The sequence below is a fragment of the Zingiber officinale genome, chromosome 4A (assembly GCF_018446385.1).
Source record: "Zingiber officinale cultivar Zhangliang chromosome 4A, Zo_v1.1, whole genome shotgun sequence".
Classification (NCBI taxonomy): Eukaryota; Viridiplantae; Streptophyta; class Magnoliopsida; order Zingiberales; family Zingiberaceae; genus Zingiber; species Zingiber officinale.
Genome location: NC_055992.1, coordinates 159,314,521 through 159,337,478, shown reverse-complemented (window position 1 = coordinate 159,337,478; position 22,958 = coordinate 159,314,521). Strand labels below are relative to the sequence as shown.

The window sequence follows — 22,958 nt, the reverse complement described above, 5'->3', positions numbered from 1 at the left end:
ACTTCTTCTGCTTGCATGCATGCATGCATGAATGATTCTAATCCACGCATTCCTCTATAAATACCCACCATACTCTTCTTCAAGCAATCAGCTAATCAACTAGTTCTGATCGATGGGCTCGATCAAGCAGCACTACTCCACCCTTCTTCTCTTACTCGTAATTGCCATCGCCGCTTCGTTCCTCAATGCAGGCGAAGCATTCCCCCTCTCCTCCCATTTCTACGGCCATTCGTGCCCGCGGGCGCTCGATATCGTGAGATCTGTGGTCGCCAGAGCCGTGGACAGGGAGCCCAGGATGGCTGCTTCCCTGCTCAGGCTTCACTTCCATGACTGCTTCGTCAAGGTTTTATTCGATCAGATGCCATGATTTTAAGCTCATAATTAATTAATGGCCACTGATGCTTTCGCAGGGCTGCGACGCGTCGCTGCTGTTGGACAGCAACGGCCCCATCGCGAGCGAGAAAGGATCCAAGGCGAACAAGAACTCCGCGAGAGGATTCGAGGTGATCGACGAGATCAAAGCTGCCCTGGAGACAGAGTGCCCCGGCACCGTGTCTTGCGCCGACATCCTCGCGCTTGCTGCTAGAGATTCCACTGTCTTGGTAGAGATCCGTAAATAAATACATTTCTGAATTCTGCTCTGTTTTCACAGTCGATTTATTCGATCATTAATTAATTGGTATTTGATTCGTAGGCAGGAGGCCCCGACTGGGAAGTGGCACTGGGGAGGAGAGACTCACTGGATGCGAGCTTGAGTGGCTCCAACAACAACATTCCGGCCCCCAACAACACCCTCCAAGCCATCGTCACCAAGTTCAAGCTGCAGGGACTCGACATTGTCGACCTTGTTGCGCTCTCAGGTGGCCACACCATCGGGCTATCCCGTTGCACCAGCTTCCGGCAGAGATTGTACGACGGCCACACGGACTCGCTGGAGGAGGGCTACGCCTGGCAGCTGCGGTCCCGGTGCCCTCCCTCCGGCGGCGACGACAACCTCTTCCCGCTGGACCTGGTCAGCCCCGCCAGGTTCGACAACTCCTACTACAAGAACCTGGTGGCCGGCAAGGGGCTGCTCAACTCCGACCAAGTGCTCTTCACGAGGAGCCCCGAGACGTCGGCGCTGGTGCGGCTCTACGCCGACGACGGCGGCCTCTTCTTCGACCACTTCGCCAAGGCGATGATCAAAATGGGCAACATCTCGCCGCTCACTGGGGACCACGGCGAGATCAGGAAGAACTGCAGGAGGATCAATTAGGAGGTTGCTCTGCTCCATTCATCTCCATCGATCGATCGTTCTATTTATGGTTATCTATTTGTTTGCGATATGGTTTGTAATTTGGTAAACGTTGTGCTGTAATAAGAAACAATATAATATGGTTAATGATATTCGCTTTATGCTTTAATCATATATAGTTGAATGTTTGGAATTAACAAGAACTCAGCAATCAGCATCGACATGAATTCCATGCAAGCTAAGATTTTATGTGATATTGAAATTTCTTTAATCACTTTTAATTTTTTTGTCCTTGGTCTTATTTAGTGTATTCTTGGATTTATTTTTTTTCCTAAGCTAATCTATTTAGTCTGATGGATTATAAAATTTATACAAATATCTCTACAAGATTCATTGTTTTCGCAATTTATTTACTTTACTTTACTTCTAATGTTTGCCATTTTCTAGTTTTTGTCTCATAAAATAAGCATTGATCCAAGTTTTACTACATTTTTCAATTTTCGTTATTTAAAATTTATTGAATAAAAAGTATTAATATTCAATTGAATTTTGGTTACTTTCGAATGAAAAAAATAAAATTGAAGTACAGAAATTATACATGAAGATAAATTTACGTGATAAAAAGTTTAAATATAATAAAATTTAGCCATTTATAGTGAAAAGGAAGATATGGAAAAATTGAGGGGGCGTTTGGTTCTTTCCTAGGAATAGGAATCGAAATGCGAATCATAGTATTGTGGAATGAGAATGAGCATGAGCATGGATATCACTCTTAAAAGTAATGTTTAGTTAGTTGCATATTTTCTATCAGAATAAATCAATTTTTTTTTTTTACCCTTAAAGAAAAATAAGATAAAAAATTAGATGTGAGAGAAAGTTGAATGTGAGAGAAAAATATGATGAGAGAGAATGTATGATGAGAGAGAAAATGTGCTGAGAAAGAATGAAGAGAGAGAAATATAATTGTGATGAGAGAAAATGAGGAAAGAGAGTGTGATGAGAGAGAGTATGATGAGAGAAAAAATATGATGTGAGAGAAAGTATGATGGGAGAGGATGAAGAGAGAGAAAGTGTAGTGAGAAAAAATGAGGAGAGAGAAAGTATGATAAGAGAGAAAGTGTGATGAAAAAAACGAGTGTGATGAGAGTGATTGGGGAGAGAGAAAGTGTGATGAGAGAGAAAACATGATGAGAGCGAAAGTGTGATGAGAAAAAAAAAGAAAAGAGAGTGTGATGAGAAAGATTGAGTAGAGAGAAAGTATGATGAGAAAAAAAAGAGAGAAGAGAGTGTAATGGAAGAGATTAAGGAGAGAGAAAGTGTAACGAGAGAGAAAGAGGAAAGAGAGTCTGATGGAAGAGATTAAGAAGAGAGAAAGTGTATGATAAAATGAGGAGAGAGAATAAGGAGAGAGAAAGTGATATGAAAGAAAAATTAAATAAATATATTTTGATATTTGATATTAAGGGAGAAAATTTTAGTTTTAGGTCAAGGGTGTTTTTGGAATAAGAGAATATTTTGATTGTTGAAAATAAAGTAATGACTCATTGAAGGGGTACATGAGAATAAGTTATTATCCAATTTTAAGGATTCATTTTCTTATTTGTATTCCTATTCCTGTAATTCAAATATTAACAATGACAATTAATGATTGCTATTCTCATTCTTCACTATTATTTTCCTAAATAAACCAAACACCCCCTTAATTTATATGTCTTTTCTTCTGTTAAACTCTTCAATTTGATTATTATTCTTTCCAATTTCATTCCAAAAACTATTTTAAACCTAAGTCATCCTAAAAATTTAAATTTCACCCTCACATATAATTTTGTTTTCATTTGGTATTAATGTTTTTTTTTTTATTTTAAATTTAAAATCTCTCAGGATACTCTCATTCTCCCACCACGAAATTTTATACCATTCTCATATAAAAACAATCATATCCTTATACGAAAAAACATTGAGGTTACAATCAAATTGTACTATGCTACATCAATATTTTTAGTATTCAAATTCCAAAGTTTCTTTATATTCTAGATATTTATTGATCAATATTACAATGCATATAAACTCTTCTTCTGCCATGGCAGTGAATTGACAGTAATACAGGTAGAGAGAGAGGGAGACAAGTATTGTACAGAATGCAAGCTTTCAATCGCCCAATAAAACAGGGGAAGTAACAATTTATGCACAGAAGTCGCAGACGAACACTTCACCAGTCACTCGTACCATCGCTGGCCTGGACTGGCATCATCTGATCAATTTTCTTCTAACAAAGAGAGTTAATGGCGTTCTCTTCTCTCTTTTGCTATTTTGAGGGGACTTGGGATGGTCGATTGGCAAGGGGGAGCTCAGTGGGAGTGCACACCACCAGAGCTCTCCTCTGCAAGTGCCTCAGGCTCTGCTCCATGCTGATCTGAACCATCTCCGCCAGCATCTTCTTTGCCTTCTCTGTCTGCTCGTCGCCGTCGACGACCTTCGAGACGATGCTGCTCACGATGTTCTCCAGCGTGTCGGCTTCCAGTTGGCGTCTCCGGTAGGGGGACTCCCTCAGCAGCTCCAGCAGCCGTCGGGCTTTCGCTTGGCACTGTACTGACCCTTGAACCGTCAGCTCGAGGAGGCCAGGAATGGCGCCTTCTCGGAGAATTACTTCCCGGTACCGACTCCGGTCGCTCTCGCACATCGTTAAGAGGGCTCCGACCGCGTGCTCGCGGCTCGGAGGGGATCCTTCTTCGAGAACTTCCACCACGCTTAGAACCCCACCTTCCTCGCGCGTCAGAGCGGTTCTCCCTTCGTCGAAATTGACTAGTAATTCCAGAAGGGCGCAGCACTTCTCAGCTGGTTTCGTGGACTTGTCGCAGGATTTGAGGAAGCTGACCAGAGAAGGTATGGGATGAAGCGAGAGGATACTTCTGAGGTTGTCTTGGATGGTGGAGAGATTTTGGAGGGCTGCAATGGCATCCATCTTGGCTTGCTGGCTTCCTTCCTCGACGACCTTGACAAGAAGGGGGATAGCTCCGGAAGCACTGATTCTTGGCTTGTTCACGTTTGAAGCCGACAGCGTAAAAAGTGCAGCAGTAGCAAACCCTTGCAAATCCAAATTTGTAGAATCCAAGAAGCTAATTAATGGTTCCAGGGCACCTGCATCCACGACGCTGATCTTGTTCCTGAAAATTCAAGAAGAAAAAAAAAAATCAATTCGTATCCTCTTTACTTTTGGGACCAAGGATAGATTAGGGAACAAGAATTTGCTTAAAAAGGAGCGATTTTTAACCCTAGTAAGCACGAAAGATCGCACCTTTCGTCCTTGACGGCAAGATTGAGGAGGGCGAGGATGGCGGCCTCGCAGGACTCGTAGCTCGGCGACCGCAGCATCGCCACGAGAGGGTCGACGGCGAGGGAGAGGTGGCGGCGGTTCCTGGAGGAGGTCTTGGTGAGGCGCCGGATTTCCATCGCCGCCTGAACTTTTTGCTCCTCCTCTCCGGACCCGACGCGGACGATGATGCCCTCGAGCTCCGCCGCCGACACCCTCCCGTAGAGGCCGCGGCTGCTCGAGCTCTCGGTGGAGGCCCAGTTCTCTGACGATCCCATGAGGAGAGAGAGAGAGAGAGAGAGAGAGAGGGGGGGAGATGAGAGCGGAAAGGCGAGAAGAGGAAAGGGATAGAGAGGAGCGGATGGGGGAGGAGCGGGGCGGAATTTATTGCGGGCCGTAACGGTGGAAATGACGGCGCCGACGGCCGTTAAATTGTTCGTGTCGGCTACCTAAATTTTGACCGCGGTGGGGCCAGAGGAGGTTAGAATGGTTACTTGGTTAACCGAGAGGGGACCACTTGGGTGTCCTGCGGAAGAGAACAAATAGATAATTTCATAATTCGTATGGACTAAACAGAATACGGCATGTGTTTAAAGAGGTGGGACCTCTTATTAATCTTGCCACGTAACGTAAAATCAATACAAAAATCTTGGGAAGTATTTAAAACGATAGGAGCAAGTGCAAGAACCTTTAATTCTTCAATTTTGATTAGATAAATTTGATGGAGCATCGAATGAAAATAGATTTTTTTCTTTATGAGTGTCCAGATCGTAAACGAATTAATCCGGATTAAATTGTACCATATTTAAGTTTATTTAATAAGAGCATCCATAATATTATATCTATATATCATCTCGTCAAAAAGTATGAAATGCATATACTCATTATAATAATATCTTTCTTTCATTTATATTTCTTTTAATATTAACATTCATTATTTATAATTCTCACAATCCATTTAATCATCTTAAAATTATATTATATTGAATAAATACATTTTAAATATATTTTAAAATATTTAAATTATTATTATTTTTTTAATAATAATCTTACTTTTAAAAATATAATTTTATTATTTAAAAAAAAATATATTTATTAAATAAAATAGATGTATGTGAGAAAATAAAATTACAAAGTTGTGAAAATAAAAATGATGGGTATTTATAGATAGAATTTCGAATTAGTCGCTAAAAAATAGTCGTTAAAAATAGTCATTAATAAATTAACCGTTTTATTTAATTTTTAATTTAAAATTTATAATTGTTTATAATTAAAATTTAAAAACTAAAAAAAATATAGACATGGGTTGACCCACCTCATATTCACACGAACGCCTTCAAGACTTTGAATGTGTTTTAACAAAGGATGTTATAACACCCTTTTTCTAATGTTTTTAACAAGCGATTATTATAATACCCTTTAATATCTACATTGCACAAAATAGATTGAGTTGAGCTTGAAATGATTTAAGTTGTTAAAATTGTTGTTTAAACTTAATTTGATTTCTTTTTTCCAAATTTAAGTTTGGTTCAATTTGAGTTGAGCTTGGTTCTCTCACTCAAATTTAATTGATTAAAATTTTTAATTTTTTAAACTTAATTGATTGTTGAGCTATAATATAAACTTGTTTATTTATTTAATAAGTTTTTTTATTGATGAATATGATTAAAAAAATTTTGTCTATAAATATTGTTCACAAATATTATTCACGGACAACTCAAAACTTTTATTATGAATATTAACGAGTTAAATACAAATATATTCATACATGTTTATTTAGTTTAATATGTTATTTAAAAATATGGAATTGCCACATAAATCATCCTTAGGGTGTTCATGAATATAGAGAAAGATAAATACATAAAATCATTATTCATTCATTTAATTTATATATATTGATCAAATCAAACACTAAACCCAACTAGAGCCGGCGTTATATTGGCAAAGCCTTACGAGAGAAACGCCAACAAAAACCTAAAATCATGCTGCTAATTTTCTCCGAGTTTGACTAATTACGTACTTCATTCAAGACAATTGTTGAGCGAGTACAAAGTTTTTAGGTTAAACAGAGCAGATTTACGGAAGTCGTAGAAATGAAACAAAAGTCAAGGAAAAATCCAACTTTGAGTATCCTAAAGTATGACTAAACGAAAAGCACGCTAAAGTGTGGTAGAGTTTTTCATCATCATCTTTCATGGCGGCTTTTGCAAAACCAGGCTAATAGCCTACAGCGTTCAATCCCCAAAAATAAAGAGTAAAAGCAGAGAGAGAGACTTTGACCAGTGATGCAGAATTACCAAACAACACACATCATCTAAAAGGATAAAATTCAGATAAACAATGCTTCACTACGGTGCATGATCAGCATCAGTTTCACAATCAAAAGCCTGAATTATTAAAGGGGATAGACGGATAATGATCAGCGAGTGTTGGGATACTAACACGGCTTCTTTAGTTTGGAGTTAGATCAACCACTAGCATTGCTTGCCTGCAAAAAAGGGCAATTAATGGAGCATTGGTCTCGATCAAATGGGCAGGTGTCCTCGGACACTCGACTAGTTGGTTGCCTCCTCACCAAACTTTTAATGCCCAGAACAAACAAATTAGAAATCCTCATCTGCTGCAGCTTCCAATTTAATTCTTGACCTTCAACTCATTTAGCGAAGACAGCAACCCATACCAAATCTAAAGCTTCATTTAGTTGCTCCCCGGTATGATTGCCATTTTAGAATTGTCAAATACATCTGCTACGTGCAACTTTGACGTAGGCTTTTTCCGTGGCAGAGCTTAATAATCAACTGAAAGTTTAAGATTTTATGGCTCGCTTACTGCTTGCTGCGACAGCACTGGCCTACCGACTTTGTGTTCTTTACCTCCTCCACCGAGCTAAAAGTATCGAACGCGCTCTCTGATTTGTCGACCACAGGGAGCAGACGGCTCAACAGCCGATCGAGCAAATCAAACGTGGATGCGGAAAGAAAAGCACTGGCGCAATTAATAGATAGAATCGAAACGATTGGCGGGATTTAGAATTGAACAGGGAGACTTGGAGGCAGCGGCACCTGCTGATTAAAGAGTTATTGCTGGTTGAGACAATCCGTCGAACACCTATTGGCGGTGGCTTTCCGGTCACAGGGGCAATCTGGCGAACACCTACCGCGTGCGCTGTCACTGTTTGAGCTAAGAGCGGTCACCAGAATGCCAACACGCGGCTCGAGCTGCTCTGCTCTCGCCGAAAGGGACGCGACAGTGAGTGGAATAGGACTCACAAAGCTCCCTTCCAAGTTACAATTAAATCTCATATAAAATGGATAAAAATAAAAATAAAAATAAAAATAAAAAGAAAAAGTTTTTTAAAAAATTATGAAGGTCTCTTTTTGATTTTTATTTTATCAAAAACCATCACACAGACACGGTAAAATAATATTATTTTACATTATTTTTCATACTACACATTCAATTCTAAATTGATCAGATAGTTATATTAATCCATATTGTAACGATTATAAAATTATGACCCCTATAATTTTGATAACAGCTACATGTTTATTATCATAGTTATAACAATTATATAATTTTGTAGTTGTTATCGTAGTTATAGTATTTACCGTTGTTATGTTTGAGATAATTATCTTATAGTTTATACCTATTTATTAGATAAATAAAAATTCACTATTTGAGTGTATAGTCTATATGTGTTTGATTGGATCTTAAATTTATTTATTGAATATCTGTAATATGATTCATAACATAAGAGAACTTGTGATTAGATCACAACTTATGAGCATCTCTACATGTGCAATTATGAATGTATTGAAATAGTTCATACTTGATGAATTGATGAGTTCGAACATTATCGATTCTGTGATACTAGCACGGATTATACTCCTTGATCTAACTACAGTTATTCCTCACTAGCTGAAGATATTGAAATATCGAGAGTTAAACATAGATGTTAGTTATGGTAACTAGTTCATTGGAGTGACATGTTATAAGACTTCATATGGTTCTCTCTATATATAGATATGTCAATGAAACTCTTATTATTATTCGAGTGTAAGTTTCCTTCGACTTGAGATATTCAAGTTATCTTGGTCATGACCACTTATACTTTGCTATCTTAAACAAACATCTCCATGGAGGTGTGGACCCGAGATGATTGGGTATAAATTGAAATGTTCGAAAGCATTTGAATAGCCAATAAAAGATTCACCACTCATTGTAAAAGGAGATGTATACCCTATGACACTTGTCATGATTGTTACTCAAATTTTAGCCAAAGCATCATATGTCAAAAGGACGAGTGGATGCTAGATCGTCCACTGTTCGCGCTTCTCGATTTACCCCTAGTAGCATATATGAAAATTTTATGGGGCCAGTAGGGATGGCAACAGGTCATGATTGAGATAAATTTGGCCAAACCCAGGACCCGCCTCACCTCCTTTTGGACTTACCCCGCCCTGCCCTATGAGCCCGACGGGGTGGATCAGAATTAGACTCGTTAGACCCATCATATTTTATTTTTTTTAATATAAAATATTGTTTTAAATTAATTAAACATTAAATTTGTTTTAAATATTTATATTAATAATATTTTGTAAAAAATATTATCATAAAAAATCTATTCAATTAAAAATTAATTATCAATTTTTATTTAATTAATAATTAATAAAAAATATTATACGGGGTCGATCGGGTTAAACCCGGAACCCACCATGGATCCATTTTGAAACCCATTTAGACAGGTCTAAACCAATCCCATCGGAACAAATTTGTTACGAGGTTAGATTTTAACCCTCTCTATTACAATCCCTAATGATTAGATTAGTCATCCTAGCACTAATCAATGAGGTTAATTAGATTTTTGTATTTTTTTTATTTGATAGGAGGAGTTGACATATAATAAGGGTCTTATTTTTGCTGGATAAATTATATGTCATCAGTATTTAAATTACTTGTAATATTGAAGAGGAGATCTTCTGGATCATTTTTTTTATAAAGAGGATACTCTTTTTATATATATCAATGAGAATGAATAATCTCCACTTATAAAATAGATGGAAATCATTAATCCCCACTATTATATATGTAAAGGGAATACTTTCTAAACCATAAAAATGATTTATTTATGTATTTTCCATACCGATAAAAAAATTTTATGTTACTAAATCTTTATCTTTAGAATTAATCTTTTCAAATAACGAGATAATATATTAAAATATAAAAATTAATTAATAATATTAAAATACAATAAAATATCATTAAAAAAATCACTTTTAACATGATTATAACTATTGCAATAAGTTTGATTAAATGCCAATTTTAAATATTGTCTTAAATGGCGATAAGTTGTCGGGCCGTCTCAAGTTTGATAATTAATTTCGATGAATTATGATATGCATTTTTTTTTAATAAACGGTTAATATAAGAATATTATGTTTATAGACGCTTTTTGATTTATGCTGATAGCTACCGGTTATATATAAAATTAGTAAATAAAGGAAAAAATAAATAAATAAATTGCCCAGGGAAAAGTATAATTCTCCGTCACTTGTCAGCGGGTAAACAAGTGGGCGAAAGTCTTCTACGTGTGAGTACGGATATTTAAAATATCTTCATATATTTGCACCCAAGGAACGCACCCATGCCCTTCTCCCTCTCAAACCCAGGAATGGAAGAAACAATGAGATGCGCCACTAGCAGCTCGAGAACTGATGTGCCAAGAACCCTAATTTGTTAGGGGGTTTCTGGCCAGAGAGAGGAAAGGCTCGTTGATTAAATTTTGTACGGGTTATCCGCGAGTCAGCGAGCTGTAGAGCGCGCCAGATTTTACGGGTTCGACGCGAAATCCCCGAGCTCGCTTGGTCGATCTTAGCGCCTGAACCGGTTTTTCCGGCGGTAGCTATTGTGGCTTTCCTCTGACCGCGATCCACGCAGAGAGATGCTTGGCTGATTTGAACTTTCTCTTTCTCATCAGCGGGGTTTTCTTTGGTTCTAAAGGTGCCGCTCTTGATTCAACTGAAAAAGGTTATTTTTTTTTTATATTTCAAACAAAGAAGAATTGCACATCGAGGAGACTGTTGGTACTTAATTAATAGGCTTTCTTATACGTTGGTTGATTTGAGTGAAGCTTTCTGGTATTGGAAAGTATGATTTCCTTAGGGTCGGTTTGAAGTAGCTTATCTTCAATTTGAGAAGACTTTGCCCTATGAAACGATCTAATGGAGCCACCAAAATAAAACTTTGGTGGGTTTTTTCCCCCTTCATGTTCTCTAGAGATTCCACTTGGTTCGGAAATAATTATACTGGTTCCTTTTATCAAAGATTGTTGATATTCTTTTAGCTGCTTTTAGTTCCCTTTAGCTGTTTATTATAACTCAAAATATGTTGACTGTTGATCTTAACTTCTGTCACGATATCCTATAGTGAATTTCAGTATTACTTGTTTGGTCCACAGTGGATTCTATTGTCTTTTATTTATGTTTTATTTCCGGAAATTTGCTGAGCACGTAATTATTTTTTGTTTCTGATAACTTGGATATTGAGGGTGACAGCGATCAAATTGTCAACCACTGAAGTCTTTAGTTGATGGTAATGTTCACCGTCTTTCTTGATGATTTGAATATTCAAACACTCCTTGTCTAGTGGGTCTTTAATGCCTCCTTAATTTTCTCCATAGCAGATTCCATCTTCTCATCTCTGGTGAACAGTAATTGAGTTTATTCTCTTAATACATGCTGAGGGAACAAAGGGGTTCTGTTTGACACCTTTGTGGTCATCAAAAAATTTAACCATGATTTCTACATTTAGATGCGTGATGGACTAGGAATTCTATTTCTTCTTCTCATAGTTGTATTTTTCTGTTAGAAGAGAAGAGATTATAGAAACACCATTCTTGTTGCATCAATCAGTGCTCTTTTGATTTAGATCATCTATGATTCTCAGAAGTTTTTTCTTCTCTCGTTCTTGCCCTTATATCCTCTGGAGTTTTAATGCCTGTTTTCACTTGTTTTGCAATCTCATATGTTTTGTAAATTCACATTCATGATTTCTGATGCAAAATTCAAGACATCGCCATTCTCTTGTGATAGGAACTTTTGGAGATTCAATGGACAACATTATTTTTTCAGGCTCCTGCATGAAGGAAACTAAACGTAGTGTTTCTATCTTTCAAAGGCCTCAACATTAATTTCTTCGTAAGCTTATACACATTAGGGGAAAGTCAGTACAAAATCAACATGGGGGCGAATTGTTGTGTGGCTGTAAAGGACAAACCCTTGCCTAGTCCTCTTCGTTTTGAAGTTTCAACATATAGGAGTTCTAGAAACTCGCCTACTTGGAGCTTTCGGTGGGATAACCGAACACACATAGAGGATGCAATGGAAAATGCTGCCCAATTTGCTCAACAGGATATTGAGAATGCTATGCTTGAGATTAAGAGTGAATCACCAAATGAAACTGAAATCTTTTCTGATAGTGGCAGTCCATCAAATGCTTTCCAACTACAAAAGTGGCTTAAGTCTCCAGTCAGAATTGGAACTGCTGGGAAGTCAAGAGATGTTGCTCAAGGTAGAATATGCTACAAATCTCATTTCTTGAGTCAGTTACATGTTTTCATGGCACCAAAGAACAATAATATTGTTCATTTGTTATAGAAAATTCTTATTTACTTGCATTTTTTTATATATCAAATTTACCATTTTTATTCGGTGGTCAAGCACTTAACTTCCAAAGATTTATAGATGTCACTTGCATAACTTGGAAACCATGTCTGTTATCTGGAGTTGTTTGCTACTCTATTCTCTCATTAGCGCTACATGCAATTCCATTCTGTATTTCATGCCAGGAAAACAGTAGGAAGGTAATAGCCCATTGTATCATTTTGCTTCTCTATTTTCTTATTAGTGCCACATGTGATTCTACTCTGTATTTCAAACCAAGAAAACAGTAGGAGGTAATAGTCCATTGCATCATTTGGATTGGTCTGCCAAGTCACAAGGGATGCCAAACTAATGTCTTATGGTCATTTCCATTAATCCAACACCATATTATTTAATAACTTTTGCTAAGAGTTGTCCAGTTAACTTTTGTCTTTTTTTTGATTCATCTGCTTCTCAAAACCAGTTCATTGCTCTGGCTAAATGTACTATGTTAGTACTGTCCTTTTGCTTTCTTATAATTAAAGAGTAGTATTAGTCTCTCTTTGCCTTCGTGGTTCTGAATTGTTCTATTCTAACCATTTGTAATGTATCTTCCAATAGCAAGGGCAGACTATGAGAGATTCTTGTTGCTTGGTTTGTTTAGAGAATGGTTACTGGTTAATCACAAGCAATTCTTGTTTTTCTACTGAAAATCTCATATCCTAGTCCATCCATGGTCCTTCAGCATTCAATGTTGAATTTCCTTTATATAATAAGGAGACAATTAAGAATTTAGTTGCAACGGTCATAATTTTAAAATTAAATCTAGTTACATCTACTCTTTTATATAGTACTTGACCACCTGGCAATATTTCTATGAGACTATTGTTAGTCATTAGAGTTTTCTCATAACCTCATGAATTCTATAAATCAAAAGAACTCGAACAGAGAAAACACGAAGATTTAGTAATATCAAAAGCATGACATAACAAATAAATATAGAAAACTGAATAACGACAATGGAACATGAATGCAGCGGAAGAGCCATTGTTGTAAAGCGTCGTTTTCTAGATCCCGAAATCCCATGGAAGAAAAAGGAGCAAGGGGGTGGTCTTCCTTCGGAATTAAGGCGACGACGTTGAACTCTCTACGTCAATGGGGAATGCAAAAAACTATCGATCCCCTTTCCAATGGGGATCATACCCATATATAGTGGATTCGCATCCATTATCAGCCAAAGATAATGATGGTGCGGGTTTAGGGTTTTACACATATGAAGTCAACAATCAATAAATAAAACACAATAAACTTAAGTTAGATCACATAACGGGTTGGGTTTCTTAACGATATAAATCTGTATGTGACAAGTCGCATGTGAGCCCACCTAAAGGAAATAAAATTCGATAACTTCCACTTAGGCTACTTGTGATTTGTGTACAACATATGAAAAAAGTTTAGTTGATGTCAATAACAATGTCAAACTTTATGGGTATAGAATACCCTGTAATCAATTTGGTCTATTAATTTCATTGGTATAAGACTAAATAACTATATATGACGGTAATAAACCTTAACAGTAATCACAATACTAATGTCATTATGACATAGATTTAGATGTGGATGTGTAGTATGGAAATTATAAGAAATGTGATCAATACATATTAATTTTCAATTAGCCCTAATGTATCATATTTGCAAACACTTCATGCTAAATTGCAATAACAAATGATATCAAACTTTATGATTCTAGAAGGAATCTATATCACATTTACAAACACTATATGCTAAACGAAACCAGTAAATCATGATATTTTATTTCAGAGTGTCAAATAAACATATAAAATATCGTTTTGAGCTTTATGTACGTATAATATTCAAAACAAAATATTTGTCTTTATAAATAAATATAGAGCAATAAAATACATACACTCCTACTAGATGAGTACTTTCATAAGAACTTTCATATTTATAACATGCACATAAAACATCTTAGGCACCAAACCATCAGTGAGTGAATTTGCCAACATGGAATCGTGTTCTATCATTACTCTGAAGTCTTTCTTTAATCGCTAGAAACTTGATGTCGATGTACTTGGACTTCAACGAATTTGCCAACATGGAATCGTGTTCTATCATTACTCTGAAGTCTTTCTTTAATCGCTAGAAACTTGATGTCGATGTACTTGGACTTCAACGAACTACGGTTTGTTGGTGCAGCGGGGTGAATTGCCTGCAAAATAAGAATACCCTCCTCAAACTTTCAAGTCAAAAATTAGCAACAATAATAAGAAAATAAAATAAAGCAGAATAACAGAAAAGAAAGAAGACTCAGCGATTTTGACTTGGTTACAACCAAGAAGGTTGTTAATCCAAGGCGGTTGGAAAGTGCACTAGAAAAGTCTCCTTCTCTGAAGGCAGAGAAGTCTTTTACACACTGAAAGCTCTAAACTATTGCTAGGAATTGAATACTAAGTTGTTTCATTAATTTTCTAGCTCCAGGGCCTTTATATAGCTCCTGGAAATCTTATCCCGAGTGTTGAAGGCGCCTCCAAGAGGGTTGAGGGCGCCTCTAAGTAGTTTGACCGGATAAAACTCTATCCGATTGCAAACGGTCACGAAGACTGGGTCTGAGGCGCCTCCAATGCACTTGAAGGCGCCTCGAATTGGTCTGAGGCGCCTTCAAGGTGATGGAGGCACCTCGGACTAGTTTGAGGCGTCTCGAACTGCATGGTATAAATATTTTCCAGTTTCTCTTTTTCCTCTTCTTCCGAAGCTCCAATCGCTTGGGTGATTTCGACCAACCGAAATAGGGCTCATCCGAACCTAATTTCCGGCCTTCTCCTCAAGCAGACTTCCGACCCGGCTTCTCGTCCCTCGAACGTCGCGCATGTTCTTCTCGTCCACCGGTGTACTCTTCCGTAGCTCTGTCGTCCTTCGGACGCACCGAGCCCATCGGCTCACTTCCTGTGCCGTACTTCTCGCTAGCTGCGTCTTCCGCTCGACTTCCTGCGCTCCTAAGTTCCTGCACACTTAGACACAGGGATCAAATAATAAGCAGGACCTAACCTAACTTGGTTGATCACATCAAAACACCCACGGGGTCCAACAATTTCTCCCTTTTTGATGTGCATCAACCCAAGTTCAAGTTAGGGAAACAAAAATAGACATATAGTAATTTAAAGAAATTACTAAACTAACATTTTAAGCAGAAAGGTTGCAATAAAAAAATTTACAACATTAAGAAAAAAAATTTAATTTTTAACTCTCCCTAACTGGTTCCTATCTCTCCCCCTTTGATCACAGCAAAAACGGGGTATAAATATGTTCAAAACAAATTTCTAAGTATTTTGAAAAAGCTTCTAAGTCTTTAAAAAATTTCAAAGTATAAAATTTTAGACATTTTTCTAAGTTTAAAAATATTTTTGAAGAATTTAAAAAAATATATATTTTTTAAAAAACTTTCTAGAGTATTATTTAAGTATAATTTTAATGCTTTATCAGAAAATTAATTAAACATTTTTATTCCAATATTTTGGCTTCCAAGTCCTGGCGAGGCACTATGCTTTCTTGGTTATTGGAGCAACAACCACTTTCTTAGACAAAGTCTCATAAAGAAATTTTAATGTTTAATTTTCTCGCTGAAAGCGCTAAGTCTAAAGTTTTAATTTAGATCAAATGCTCTAACTATGATATTTAAATTTTCATTTTAGTTTATCATAATTACTCAAATCTAAAGTAGGGAAATTTGAATATTCATAAAATTGTAGTATGTTTTCTATTGTTAGTTTGTCAAAATCCTTTAATTGACAGGCTGTTTCTTTTAACTCACTATTAGTTAATAATTTTTCTAATTGACAAGATTATTCTGATTTGCAAAAATCTTTTGACACTATATTTTCTAATTCGGAAAAATCTTTCGATGATGTTTCTAATTTGTAAAATTTTTTTGACAAAATATTTTGTAATTCACAAAAATCTTGCAGTAACGTTTTGATTGACTTAACCAATTGATCAGGAGGTGGAGACCATATCTGACTTACCTTGTCGGTCGTTGATTCTCCCCTTGTTGAGTTGTCTTCTTCCGAAGACTCTCCCCCTTCATCGATGCTCATCTGGGATGAGTTTTTTGTGTCCTCGGGATGAAATTCAGCTGTTGGGGTTGATCTGGCAGTTTCCTCAATCTCGAAGTCTTCTGACGGTTCAGTATCCATCGAGGAGTCGGCTTCTCTTGGTTCTTCGTGGAGCTTTAAGAATTTTTCCCAAAGTTCTTTTGCACTTTGGTAGTCGCCAACCCTATCAAGCTCTTCATCTGGTAGTACGCTTAGAAGGTGAAATTCAGCCCAAGCATTTGCCATAAACTCGTCACGTTGCTTATTGGTCCAGAGGTATTGTTCGATGTCTTCTCCATTCGTTATCTTTGGTGCTTCATAACCAAATTTCATTATTAAAAAAATATCAGCGTCTGTGTTAAGATATACCTTCATTCGTTGCTTCCAGAAAGCAAACTCCCCTTCAAATGCTGGTGGATAGATGTTAGCTTCGGCCATCGTTTTATTGCTTCAGTTGACGGTTAGTCCTTTTGAGGCGTTCTGACTCTGATACCACTTGTTGGTGCAGTGGAGCCGCAAGGGGGGAGGGGTGAATTGCCTACAAAATAAGAATACCCTCCTCAAACTTTCAACTCAAAAATTAGCAACAATAATAAGAAAATAAAATAAAGCAGAATAACAGAAAAGAAAGAAGACTCAGCGATTTTGACTTGGTTACAATCAAGAAGGTTGTTAATCCAAGACGGTTGGAAAGCGCACTAGAAAAGTCTCCTTCTCTGAAGGCGGAGAAACCTTTTACACACTAAGAGCTCTAAACAATTGCTAGGAATTGAATACTAAGTTGATTGATTAATTTCCTAGCTCCAGGGGCCTTTATATAGCTCTTGAAAATCTTATCCCGAGTGTTGAAGGCGCCTCCAAGGGGGTTGAGGACGCCTCCAAGCAGTTTGATCGGATAAAGCTTTATCCGATTGCAAACGGTCACGAAGACTGGGTCTGAGGCGCCTCCAATGCTCTTGAAGGCGCCTAATCAAGATACCAATTGTTAGGACCGAAGGAATTTAGATATCTCCATAATGGTATGATATTGACCACTTGGGCCTAAGCCCTCATGGTTTATTTTTGGGCTTTACTCAAAATGCCTTATAAGTCCATGATCTTTTCTATGTGTTTTCAATGTGAGACTTTGTTTTCAATCTTACAATTCCAACAATATTTATCTTAATCGTCCATGCAATATGCCTTTAGATCGACATATTTTATGCATACGATCTAAACAAATAAAAAAATTTGTTCCTTAACTATAAGTTACTCTTGAACATATATGTGGCATAAAAGTAATTTTCCTTTTGGCCAATTACTCTTAACATAAATATATGTCTATTTACACAAAATGCACTAAACCTATCTAAGGTGTCATCCTTTCGGCCGACATAATAGTTCAATTTACTAACACGTGTGTAGATAGACTCAAGAAATCGTTAGGAACCTTAATCGAACAGATAATCACTTGATCGACTTTAATAGCTCAAGTTTAGGTTGATCAGTCAATTGATTCTTTATGACAATTGATTGGTAACAACTAATCGATTGACCATGGATCCGATTTTAGGACCATCAATTAATTGATGATTTATGTCAATCGATTGGTATCACCCAATCGATCCCGTTAGTTGATTACAGAACACAGTAATCAATTGATTGTTGATTCGCAATCGATTGGTAAATACTAATCGATCCCAGAGCCCTTTGTTCTCGACTTCAGTATTGACAATTGATTGCTAAAGCCAACAATCGATTGCCTTAAGCAGTTGATTCGGCTAATCGATTTAAATTGATTTTGTATTGACCTCAAGTCCATCAATCGATTAGTGAATTGGTGTCTTCATTCGATTTGGCTGATTGATTTAAATTAATTCTTTATCGACTTCAAGGCTATTAATTGATTGTCAAATTCTGTTAGCAAATTTTGGCTTGGCCATAATCGATTGTCAGACTATGGCCCCATCGCTATTTGCCCTAAAATGGATCAAAAGATGGTTTTTCCACGAAATCGACGACGGTTTCCGTTGTTCTTCGTGAAAAACACGAAAACTTGGAAAAACTAAGTCTATCCTATGTTTTTCCTTTCAAGATTTTTGAAGATCAAATATTGATTTATACTAGGAAAACTTAATCTAGCATAAAAAAACCAAATTAATGAAAAACCCTAACTTTATTGCCATAGCATACGATGAAATCAACTTAGCTCTGATACCACATGTTAGCCATTAGAGTTTTCTTCTAATCTCATGAATTTTAGAAACCAAAAGAACGAGAAAACACAAAGATCTAGTAACATCGAAAGTATGACATAACAAATAAATATATAAAATTAAATAACGACAATGGAACTTGAATGCAGTAGAAGAGCCATTGTTGTCTTCTAGATTCCGAAATCCTGTGGAAGAAAAAGGAGCAAGGGGGTGGTCTTTGATGTGGGAAATCACAAGTATACGATTCTATCGTTAAGTAATAAAATATATCGATCCACAGGAACAATTGATTAATTTCTAATTGATTTCGCAGAGACGTTCAAAGGTTGGTTCACGAGAGTAAGTGGGAAAGCTTGAGTTGAGATTGCAAGAACGAGAGGTTTGAGAGAGAGGGATGCAGAGAGAATCATAGAAAGTGGCAAGTGGCAGTGAGATCACTAAGAGAAGGCAGTGGTGAAGGGCAATTCTAGGATTTCGATTTTACCCAAATGAATGTAAACATCTAATCTATATTTGGTTTCTCATCCTCAATGAGTATTTATGTAGGTAGACTATTCTATGGTATCTGATGTGAACTTTTGCTTCTACAACGACGTATCAACCCTAATCATGGTCTACAGTGAATTAGGTTTGATCCATTAAGCTTTATGATGACCTAGAGCTCCTCGCGGCAAACCGGATTGCACTTTCGTATCCAACTCTCTGCGTCTCGGTTTTCTACGCGTCGGAGGATCGGATTCTCCTTTCAGTTCATCACCAATCCCTTGTGGGATATAAATCTCGTGCTTTTGACATTGAGATCGTGTTAATACGGTAGATCCGGATTATAAACACACATTCTTTCAAACAAAAATATGCAAACATATAGATTAACTGAAAAGATGTTCATATAACAAAAGGGCTACTCCCTACATCTTAGAATCATGAGAATTACTCCATAACAAAGGTATGACAATCCAAAGACAACAACGAAAGCATTCATACAATCAAATTAGAGAATAGAGTTAAGAGATGTTTAGGGAGAAGTCTTCGGAGTAGTTTCTTGCATCGGAGGTGGATGGAGCGTCGGAGTTGATGAAGGTGATGGCTCTAGGGTTTCTCCAAGAGTGGAAACTCTCTCCCAAGGAGGGGTCGAAGTCCTCTCGTCCCCCCCTCGGCGACTTTGATGAACACACTGCCTTTTATAGTCGTAGGGTTGGATGCTCGCCACGGGCCGTGGCGTTGGTCACGATCGCCCGTGGCAGGCCAGCAGAGAGGCCGCCCGTGGCAGGACAACAAAGCTTGCCACGGCCGCCCGTGGCAGGACTGGGCTTTTGGATTTCGGCATTTTGCTCCCTGTATCGATCCAATCTTTCCTCCTGTCATCCAAAATAAACGAGAGCAGTATCTAGGAACAATAAAATATGAAAATGAAGCATAGAATCAAATTACCATGAATTATATATGCAAAAGTGAGTCGAATGTAGTGCGAAAATATGATAAAAACCATATATACTTCACACTTATCAGTCTTCCTTCGGAATTAGGGATCTGGTGCCGAACTCTCTACGTTTATGGGGATGCAGACAACTATCGATCCCTAATCCAATCAGGACCATACCCATATATAGTGGATCCACATTCATTATCAGCCCATAGATAATGGCAGTATGCATTTAAGGTTTTACACATGTGAAGTCTATATCCAATAATCAAAACCCAATAAACTTAGATTACATAGCGGATTTGGTTTCTTAATGGCATAAATTCGTATGTGACAAGTCACATGTTAGCCCACCTAAAGGAAATAAAATCCAACAACTATATGTTCTGCAATGAAAATCTCAGGGGTGGTGGTGTGTGCTTTTGTCCAAGAGTACTTAAGACAGGAATATAGTACGAGCAAAGGATAAATTGACTGTACTGTATTTTTTTTTCACCTTTTTTCTTTTTTAACAGACTGGATCAACCATCTGCTCTGTAATGTCAGTCACCGTGAATCAATTGCATTAGGAAGGAAATTGTAATGTTCTTTTCTAGGTTAATATGCCATCTTGTTTGATTTTTGTGTTCTTTAGTTTTCCTTCTTTTGTAACTTGATTTTCTTGTTTGCTGGTATTTAGTATGGTTTTTTTTAATTGCTAACAATATTCATATAATTTGAAGTGGTTAAGGTGCGTCAAGTTCATGGAGAATGTTTTGAGGAAGGTGCTATAGATAAGTCAAAATTTTCCATGCATGTAAATTGCTAAGCTAATATGAAGGTACATTAAATTAGATGTAGACTCATGAGGAAACTAAGAAATTAAGATTGGTAATGTAGTTTTAGTCATCTCCATGGCGTGTTATTTCACATGTCAAGTGTATGTGATATTGATAGTCAGTATTTAGTGTATTTCTTAATTATTTTAAATTTCTAGATCATTAATCAGACCAATAATTAATGAGCTTTAGGATGAAGACACTTTCTGGTCCTTCTAAAATGATCTTCTATTTCAGGATAAAGATGAAGAGATACTCAAGTTATATATAAAATTATCCTCTGATGCCTTTACTAACCATTTACTGCATTTCCTTTACCTCTCTTATTAGAATTTTTTTGGCTTTAATTTAATGTATTCTTTAATCAAACAGAAACTCCATTCACTGCAAATAATTCATCCCCCAAGGTGAGATTGAATAAGTTGTTTCTGGTTAATCTCCTCTTCCTATTTGGCAGTTTATATTAATCTCATGTTTCCCTTTGATTTAAATTCAGAGAATGGGCCATACATCATCGAAATTAGCCATTGCTTCAGATTCGAAGTTAATAAATTCAGTGGCCTTAATTCCTTTGTCATCTGCATCTAGAGCAGATCTGTCATCTTCTTTGAGTGATTCTTTGCCGTCTAATCCAACTTTAACAAGGAAGCTGTTCCAATCACCCGGCCATGAACTCTCACAGGAGATATCTGACAGCAGAATAGCATCCCTTCAATCTGTTGATGAGAACAGCTCTGCTGGAGCAAGGCCATCGTTTGTGCTCTCTTCATGCAGCAATGACTTCTCCATAGGTGGTTCCCATGGTGGGTCTTCTGATGCCTGGTCCACGCGGGCATTCTTTGAGCTTGTGGCTTCTTCAAATAAGGAAAGATGGTCAGCTGACAGTGTCAACCTTACATCATGTAGAAGCCAACGAGCTTGCTCAAATCCTCCGGATACACCTCCTCATCAGAAAATTTGCAAAGCATGCTCAAAGCGATTAACAGGGCACTGTGTGGTTGCTGTTTTGGTTTGTGGTCATCTTTATCATTCCGAATGTTTGGAGAAAGTTACTATTGAAACCAACCGATATGACCCACCTTGCCCTGTCTGTACGCATGGAGAAAAATCTGCAATAAGGCTATTCGAGAAGGCTGGCATGGACATAATCAAATCTTGCAAGGGTAAAATGGCAGAAACTGATGCACTTGGAGACGCTCAGTCTGATGATGGGAAGGGGGCTCGAAAAAACCTCAAAATAGGAACCAATTCGAAGTGCAGATCTTACAGAAGGTCTTTCTTGAAGCAGTATTTTTCCCTTGCTAAACCATCACAATCAACATCCAGAGGTGGACCTAAGATGAAGAAAGGATTCTGGGAAAAATATCGTCGCGAGTGAAGATTCGAATCATCAGTAAGTTTTAGAAACTGGATTATCGATGAAACTTATTGCATAAGCAGATTAGGCTGTGGCAAAATCATTCTGATCCCCCATTGCCATGCCACATAGAATGGAAAAAAAAAGCATCACAAAATTAGTTTGCTGTTCACCTATTAGATCAATATGCAGAGAAACAGGTGAAGCTGGGAGAAAATGAAGCCCTGAATCAAGCCCCTTCAATAATTTCCCCCTTTCTGTGAAATATTTGATTCTAGGGCACCTGGTAGTAATTTATTTTAATTGTTGGCAAATCTGCTGTCTAAAATTTGGCACTCCCAGTGACTTTGGGGAGCATACGCTGAGTAATTGTATGCTATATACGCTCATCTTGATATAGAACTTGTCTTCTGGTCCCCAATGTTTTAATTTTAATATTTGATTAATTTTAGAGATGATGGATCCGGTTTTATGAAAATTTTTCATTAATTATCATGTAAATCAAGAAGCACAGATGACATGAATTTTTGAAACTTGACAAGAGTAAGTTTAGGAAATGTTAATTATTTAGTTTCAGGAAATGCTTGCTCTACTCATCAATTGCCTGGCTTGCGTTTGCTTGCAATAGGAATACATAATATTAGATCAAATTTTCTGTCCTCAAAATTTTCTGTCCCCGTATCTCCTATCGATCGGACGGACTAAATTACATCTTAAGGTATCATGATATCTTTAATATGTGTGTAGTATCTTCGTGATGTACAAGATATCCTTGAGATATAATCTGGTCCGTCCGATCGATAAGAGGACACGGGGACAGAAAAATTTGAGAATAGAGGATTTGATCTCACATAATACTATTATTATTTTGA

At 37.2% G+C, this 22,958-nt stretch overlaps 3 protein-coding genes across 7 annotated transcripts; 2 read left to right on the top strand and 1 right to left on the bottom strand.

Moving 5' to 3' along the window:
• Positions 1–79: 79 nt before the first annotated feature.
• LOC121971928 (peroxidase 49-like) lies at positions 80–1,406 on the top strand. The gene is made up of 3 exons (XM_042523453.1): positions 80–343; positions 411–602; positions 695–1,406. Exons 1-3 carry the CDS (start codon positions 113–115, stop codon positions 1,253–1,255), a joined length of 984 nt encoding a protein of 327 aa, XP_042379387.1. The 5' UTR covers positions 80–112; the 3' UTR covers positions 1,256–1,406.
• Positions 1,407–3,229: 1,823 nt separating this feature from the next.
• Positions 3,230–4,897, bottom strand: LOC121971927 (U-box domain-containing protein 3-like). The gene is made up of 2 exons (XM_042523452.1): positions 4,530–4,897; positions 3,230–4,398 (listed from the first exon to the last, which is right to left on the bottom strand). Exons 1-2 carry the CDS (start codon positions 4,820–4,822, stop codon positions 3,540–3,542), a joined length of 1,152 nt encoding a protein of 383 aa, XP_042379386.1. The 5' UTR covers positions 4,823–4,897; the 3' UTR covers positions 3,230–3,539.
• A 5,299-nt stretch (positions 4,898–10,196) lies between these two features.
• Positions 10,197–22,502, top strand: LOC121971926. 5 transcript variants are annotated; one of them, XM_042523450.1, is made up of 4 exons: positions 10,197–10,544; positions 11,675–12,113; positions 21,102–21,136; positions 21,226–22,502. In XM_042523450.1, the coding sequence occupies exons 2-4, from the start codon at positions 11,783–11,785 to the stop codon at positions 22,105–22,107; spliced, it is 1,248 nt and encodes a 415-aa protein (XP_042379384.1). In that variant the 5' UTR covers positions 10,197–10,544; positions 11,675–11,782; the 3' UTR covers positions 22,108–22,502. The 5 variants fall into 5 exon arrangements, with proteins under 5 accessions (XP_042379384.1, XP_042379381.1, XP_042379383.1 ...); XM_042523447.1 differs by having other exon boundaries at positions 11,636–12,113; XM_042523449.1 differs by having other exon boundaries at positions 10,197–10,571.
• The last annotated feature ends 456 nt before the right edge of the window (positions 22,503–22,958 follow it).